The following is a 7,714-nucleotide window of genomic DNA, read 5'->3' on the forward strand; positions in this document are numbered from 1 at the left end:
GAGAAAAGAGCGACGAGTTTTATGTTCCAGCGGTTAGCACTCTCAATTCAGCGTGGAAATGTTGCATCGATTCTTGGTACAATTCCACCTTCCGAGAACTTGGCAGAATTATTTTATTTATAAATACTGTAAAATGCTGTTAAATATATAACAATCTAATTCTCAATTTTAGTGATCTTGAGTTGAGGTAGAGTTGAGATTGAGATCTAAAGAAAATCTTGAATCTCAACTCAACTCTTGAGTTGTGCTAAAGTAATTCACATCTGACTTTTCTAATTTTTCATTAGAATTTAGAATCCTTTAAATTAATAAGAAAATTAAAAGACAAAAAACGTACCTTTAGAATTGCGTTTTCCATTTTAATTTTTATTTTTTGTACACTATTCACAGGCACAGGAAATTTTTTTGCATTGAATGCTTACTGATTCACTTCACAATTATAACTAATTTTTCGACTTGCAAAAATAAGGGTTCTTTAAGGCCAACGGACAACATCATGCAATAGCAATTGCAAAGCAAGCATATTTTGTCTCATTTTTGTGTCATTATTTTCTCGTGGAATTTCCTAAAATCAGACGGGACCACAGTTTCAATTGTTCTTAATGACTTTACTGCAACCTACTTTCGGTTTGACTTAGATTTCAACAAAGACCAATAGAGAGTGGATTGGTGTGAATGGAATGGTAATACATAACAAGGAATGAACATCACATAAGGATGGAAGAAATAAGACCTGTTTAAAGAGCAATATAAAAGCATGAGTGTAGTGGTAAACTGACCAGTTAAAACTTGCTTTAGGTAAGTCAAACTTGTTGTTGTAACCATTCCATTGTCGATAGACTGTTATGATCAGGGCGAAGACAAGCTATCATAACTTACATTGGGCTACTTTTCAAAGTATTTGCTTCTCTTTCAACGTGGTACGTTGAGAGTGAAAGGACAGAAGATCAGTTTATTTTAACTTGCCATTGATTTGATGTAAACATTTTCGAGTAATCGATGTGAAAATCTATTTGTTACTTATAACCTTTCTCACTTTTAGCAAGCATTTCAATAAATTGCCATTGGATCTTCACTGACAAAAAAGTTTTCAGATTATAACCTGTGGCAGATAATTTTTCCCCAGGTGATGTAATTTCTCATACAAAAATAGCACTACCTGTCACAGATAATGTGATTTTTATATGAAAAATTACATTACCTGGGGACTGAACTGTCAACTTTTTTCTCCGTGTATTACCTCAAATCAAATTATTAATCAAATCAAAAGCGGCTTAATTCAACACCACTTCTTTCTACATTCTACATCTCCACAGAACAATTTGAATCGCGAAAAAGGAAAGGGCTTTACAACTTCGATTTAGTAACGAGGCAAATTTGACTTTAGAAAAACAGAGGAAAAACTCTGCGAAAAATGAACATAATCTCAAACGGATCTGTTACCTCCGTTGATCTAAGTATTTTCAGGAGATTGATGTTAAATATTTTACTTCATATTTTTGAACATGACTTTTAATATAAGACCGTATGACTTGTCATTTAACTATATTCTGAAGTCTTTATCGATAAGATGACAACCATTAGGAACAGCATAATATAAAAACAGCAGTCAGATGTTATGGCTTATTTTTGTTGTTGGTAACATAGACTCATTAGCATCGGATTAGCCATCTCGATTCTTTTTTCGTCGCTTTTACACCAATTTCTTGTGTAACACACACATTCCTATTTTATGTATAAGCCATAGGTCTGTTCCAAGACCATACGAATTGTCAAATTCCTGTCAAATTTCATTCATAACCTCATCAATATTTGTATGAAAACCGAGCTCTGTGGATGAAATCGTGTTCGTTCTTCGTGTTTACAGTTCTAAAACTTTCAGTAGATGACTTTGTGTGACGTTTTCATTTCTTCTGCTGACTAAATAACCTCCATGCAAACAACACACACTCTACGGGGAATAATGTCAAATTCGTCTCACTCTGCTCGGAAGGACCAGCAGTTTCATATGTTTTTTTCGTTTCACCCTGCCACACAACCTAAGTGGTCCTGCGTGAAATAACGCTGACGTACATCTCGATCATTATTCCCCGTAGAGTGTGTGTTGTTTGTATGGAGGTTATTTACTGCTGACAATGTCTTCACGACAATTTTGCCGTCTATAATCACTTTGTGCATTGATCCCCACAACTCTATGACGATGTCGTGTAGCAGAATCAGATTTTAGATGGATGACTTTTCCATTTAACAGTCGATGAATCTCTTTTCGTTTCTTCTCCGCTCGCTGCCGGATAGCCTCATCCACTGTTTCCGACGAAAGCAAATTCACATCAAAAGTGTCAAACAGCGGTTTGATCATGCTTCGTAGAGATTTGGAGTCTAATATTCTAATAGGTCGTCCTTCAACAGTTACTAGGTCAGTCAATGCGTCCAGCAACTCCTTTTTCTCATATTCAACTACGAAGGTATGCCTTAACTCAAGCCTAAACTTTGATTACGCAGCGTAATAAGTTAACTTCATTAGTTAAATATCATTTCACATTTGTTTGAAAAAGCAACATGAGGGATTCTTTTGAAAAACAGCCTACCGAAATGGGATGCATTTTCCAGTGGACTTTTTTATATGTGCCTAGAAACCCTAAAGGCCAAACCCACTTTCAAAAAAATTCTTCAAAGTTTGTGTGGCTAGTGAAAGGTGATCAAAAACCAAAAACTTGCACTTTTCTTACAAAAATTTCTCCAGTTACACGAGCCGTACAGGGTCGTGTGGGGTGTCATTAGAAAGGTAATTACATGTACTATTGAGCTGAATGGGTACTTATTGGGTTTAAAATTCATCGACACTGGAATATGTTCAGTTGAAGTTTTCAACCGAAGACTTACACTGTTCTAACTGAAATTTCTCGAGGTACACAAAACGTACATGGTCGTGTAGGGTGTCATTTGAAAGGTAATTTAATGTGCTTTTGGGCCGAATAGGGTCTTATGAAGTTTGGATGCATCTATGATGAAATATGTACACATAAACATTTCAATTTCTATTTCATCGTAGATGCATCCAAACCACATAAGACCCTATTTGGCCCAAAAGCACATTAAATTACCTGTCAAATGATACCCTACACGAGAGGAACTAGAGAAATTTTTGTAAGAAAAGTGCAAGTTTTCGGTTTTTGATCACCTTTTACCAGCCACACAAACTTCGAAGAATTTTTTTGAAAGTGGGTTGGGCTTTTAGGGTCGAATACCTTTCTAGGCACATATAAAAAAGTCCACTGTGCGATTCCGGTAGGCTGTTTTTCAAAAGAATCCCTCACATATTACATGGGCCGCAGTTCAGTGATTCAACTGAAATTTCTTACATTCAACTGGCTAACACTACTTCATCGATCTAAACTCTACTTGGCTATTCAAAACATTTCAACTTAGATGAAAACGTATTTTAATTCTTAACGAGCCATCAGAACAGTCGGAGCGTTTGCTGCGACTGAGCCCCGTACAAACCCGTATATCTATTGCGTACGTGACCCTAGTGCGTCTGTCACCCTACTTTGACCGTAAGCCTATGCGCCGGTTAAAGTAGTTAAAGTAAAATTATTATGTAATGTGTACATCTTAGAAATTGCGCATAGCGCAATTACGAAGCCCCGTACGACGTTCCTTTCAAATAAAACAAAACTTTCAAATCGCCCTAAAATTTTAATTTATTGAGTATAAATACACATAGGCCTAGTATCGGCCTCAGTCCGAGGATCCAAATTTATTTTTTTTTCAACTACATTCTATTCGGCCTTTGATTACCTTCCAAATGAAACAAAAAATACGAAAAACGTATGAAATTTGCTCGAGTTATATGTAAAATACACATAGGGCCCTAGTAGCGGCCTTAGTCCGAGGACCCAAATTTAATTTTTTTTCAACAACATTCTATTCGGTGTTCGATTATCTTTCAAATGAAACAAAAATTACGAAAAACGGATGAAATTTACTCGAGTTGTATGTAAAATACACATAGGGCCCTAGTAGCTGCCTTAGTCCGAGGACCCAAATTTAATTTTTTTTCAACAACATTCTATTCGGCCTTTGATTACCTTCCAAATGACACAAAAATTACGAAAAACGAATGAAATTTACTCGAGTTCAATGTAAAATACACGTAGGGCCCTAATAGTGGCCTTAGTCCAAGGACCCAAATTTAATTTTTTTTCAACAACTTTCTATTCGGCGTTCGATTACCTTCCAAATGAAACAAAAATTACGAAAAACGGATGAAATTTGCTCGAGTTATATGTAAAATACACATAGGGCCCTAGTAGAGGCCTTAGTCCAAGGACCCAAATTTAATTTTTTTTTCAACAACATTCTATTCGGTGTTCGATTATCTTTCAAATGAAACAAAAATTACGAAAAACATATGAAATTTACTCGAGTTATATGTAAAATACACATAGGGCCCTAGTAGCTTTTCACTTCTAAGGCCCTAACTCACGGTCCACTCACCCGATTTTAAAAAACTTTTTTTTTCCTGGATTGGTATTGACAATACCTATCATTTGCCGTGTCATTTACATTTCCATCGTTTATTTTGCCATAAATATCACCAAAAGACCTTAAATCACTTAGGTGGCCCTAACTCACGAAGGGCCGACCCGAATATGCCCATCTTCGAACTTAGCCTCACTATTTCGACTATCTTTCAGGGAAAAAAAAAATTTTGAAATCGGATTTGATTTACTCAAGATATCGACGTGACGGACAGACGGACAGACGGCCCAAATTTTTATTGCGGATTCGTCATCTATGAACATAGGCAAACACTTTGCCCTTACCGTCTGCTTCGAATTCCATCAATTACACACGGCATCGTAATCCTATAAGCCCCTTCGTACTTCGTACGGGGCTAAAAACGTGCAAGATGCAGTGTACATATTTCGAGGGAATTTGTTGAGTCTCCTCAAAGGTTAATAAGGTTCCGTTAAATTGATATACTTTGAAAAATAGTCTAATTTGTGAATATAATAATTTCAATTGACATTCTGCATCAGAAATACTCGATTCTAAAACCTTTCGGAGTGCCCCTTGTATCTGTTGTGGACTGTTGATTTTAGGCACTTTCGCTTGTCGCCCTCACTTTATTCTGTCTACAACTCGCGAAATTGCCTAAAATCTATCATCCACAACAGATACGTAAATAACTATTGTGGACTCGGCGTTAAATGTCTGTGGGTGCCGAGGGCAATTGTCCTTTTCGCCATAATGGAAAAGGGCCAAAAACAGAATTAGAGTACCTTTTACCCTTCTTTCCTTAAAGATTCACAAAATGTTTCTTAAAGTGTTGGTCAGTAGATACCACATAAAACACTGGCTCTGAGCGGCTTCATATTTTTATTGTCGTAAAATTGAAACCAAAACCTTAAATCGACACTAGGTCAATAATAATCCAAATTTTCGTCTTCTGATTCAATAATATTACTGCCATCCGACTCTATGTTGTATGGAGGTGTCTTAAAAGTGTTTGCAAAAAAGTCGTGTCCTTCTGTGAATCTGAAATGTGCCAATAATGTATTTGCAGTGCCCAAGCGCTTTGATTTTACGTCTTCCTTACCTTCCCTCATATTTCAGAGCATCCATATATCCCATGCTAAAGTTTCCAATGATATTACCCGGCGCTATTCTGTTCGATCGACAATTCGACGGTTTTGGAATGGCAAGGAACCGATGCTGAAATGCAGTAGTGTAGAAATAGGGACACAGTCCGTGAGATCCCAGAGGCCTAGCAAAAAAATTCACTCATTTTGAAATCTGTGATTTAAATGTGGAGCCCACTTTGTGCGCTATTAATCTATGGCACCTAGGACCAGCTGCAGCCTGTGTATTGCCACAATTGCCCATATTCCAGTTTTGATGACAGTCTCGTTTTCTCGTTCCTTTATTGGCACTCGTATGAATACATTGAACATTCTGTGCAGAGTTTCTAGGAGAATTGCGGGAATGCAAGATGTTATTGTCAAAGCCAGGTCCAGCCGGATCACAAACTTTAAGGGAACATTTATAAGTTTTGGATTGAGTACTATACAGTATACTGTGTTGAGTACCGTCAATTTGCTTGATTAACTTTTTTCCGAATCTCCTACCCGCTTCCAACACCAATTGTGCCCCGAAACTGAATCCAAACATGTAGATATTATTCGGAACAAAAGACAATGCCTGAAAATCTTTCAGTTTTTTCGTCAGCACATTAGCAATCCCATTAAAATCTCGAACCAACGCATAATAGTTTGAATTCATCGAGAAAATTGAATAGTCCATGCAAACGATGCAGCCGTGTCGGTAAGTATTTAAATCTGAAAATTATTTATTTATCAAAACTTTTCCTCCGCTTTCAAAGAACGGTTCTTTCACTATGCATCAACGTTTTCACCCAAACCGTTTCACAGCTCTCCATCCAACCATGAACGATCACAGCTAACTTGGTGTTTTCGCCGGAATTGCATTGTGTATTTGGTTGGAAAATGTTACTCTCGTTCCTGCAAATAGTTTTCAAATGACCGAATTTTCGTTGTGTTAGGAATAACTTTCAAACCTTTCATTGAAATATTTAAACTTTACGGCGCTCTGATAAGTCGTTTCACTTGTAAATGTTGCCCCAACGTTAACGAACAGCACAACCAATATCAACCACATTGAGCGAGTACTTTGCATTTGCATTGCAACGGTCATTCAGTAAATGTTGTTCGAACAACCACTTGTTGCTGTTAAATATGTTTTCGCATGCAAACACCCAGACATTTTTATCAAATTTATTTAAATTGATTTTTCGGTTTATATGCAGGCGGTTGAATTAACATTAAGCAAATATTTAACCGTTTAAGACATCATTTACAATAATGTAAAGTACACACCCAAATCTGCGCTAAAAGGGTCATTATACTACTGGTCATTTTTAGCACACATGAGTGTACCGTATAAAGTGTTCTCCGGTATTAAAATCACGTTAGAGGTGGTATTATATGCCAGGGGAATTTAAATCTTTAATGGTCGTTGGGATTTTGGTAATTTAATTTAATTATATTTTAATCATTATCAAGTGCAATTTATTCCAGCAAGACCAGAGATAAGCAAATCTTGGTTTAATGACAGAAAGTATACTCGAGATATTTAGGTTTGAATGAGATGTTTATCGATGATTTATGAAGATATTTCAGGGAAACGTTTGAATTTTGCTGTTGCTGAAGCAGGGCCTATTATTTGAGAATCAATTCTAGAAATTTCCAAATATTCCAAAAATTTTATTTTAAGATAAGCGAAAAAAAGACTGCTCAAATTGCACAGCCAGTAAAAAATCGATCTTTTCATAAACAGAAATTATAATTAAAAAAAATCGTCCACTCCCTTCCTTCCCAATGTTCCAAGAATACATGCTGCGTTTCCTCTTTGAATAGCAATTGAAATAAGGAAGGGACTTATAAAATAAGAAACTGGTACATTGGGCATTTCCAAAATATTGCCAAATTGAAAAGATTTTACAAAAAGAAAATCTATGAAAAAAGCATTTCCCACTCAATTTCACACCCAAATCACATCCACCTTGAACTTAGTCAAATATGGTTTAACGAAGATCGTCGTTAATCGTAACATGAGTATTGTTTTTGAAACGTCAAATCACCAACACACAAATTTAATGTCGGTTGTGAAAAATGTAATAATTTATGTG

The 7,714-nt window shown here is 36.2% G+C and overlaps 1 protein-coding gene across 1 annotated transcript; it reads right to left on the minus strand.

The window, feature by feature from the left end:
* Nucleotides 1-5,366: 5,366 nt before the first annotated feature.
* On the minus strand, nucleotides 5,367-6,757 carry LOC119072956 (pancreatic triacylglycerol lipase-like). The gene is made up of 6 exons (XM_037178277.1): nucleotides 6,584-6,757; nucleotides 6,403-6,527; nucleotides 6,096-6,344; nucleotides 5,852-6,035; nucleotides 5,606-5,773; nucleotides 5,367-5,544 (listed from the first exon to the last, which is right to left on the minus strand). Exons 1-6 carry the CDS (start codon nucleotides 6,718-6,720, stop codon nucleotides 5,430-5,432), a joined length of 978 nt encoding a protein of 325 aa, XP_037034172.1. The 5' UTR covers nucleotides 6,721-6,757; the 3' UTR covers nucleotides 5,367-5,429.
* Between the last annotated feature and the right edge of the window lie 957 nt (nucleotides 6,758-7,714).

The sequence above is a fragment of the Bradysia coprophila genome (assembly GCF_014529535.1).
Source record: "Bradysia coprophila strain Holo2 chromosome IV unlocalized genomic scaffold, BU_Bcop_v1 contig_84, whole genome shotgun sequence".
Lineage (NCBI taxonomy): Eukaryota > Metazoa > Arthropoda > Insecta > Diptera > Sciaridae > Bradysia > Bradysia coprophila.

Coding starts and splice junctions, on each gene's coding strand:
- LOC119072956 (XM_037178277.1), bottom strand. CDS start 6,720: ATGACCGTTGCAATGCAAATGCAAAGTACTCGCTCAATGTGGTTGATA. Junction 6,345..6,402: donor GGTGAAAACGTTGATGCATA/GTGAAAGAACCG, acceptor AATAATTTTCAG/ATTTAAATACTTACCGACAC. Junction 6,036..6,095: donor GTTAATCAAGCAAATTGACG/GTACTCAACACA, acceptor GTTCCCTTAAAG/TTTGTGATCCGGCTGGACCT.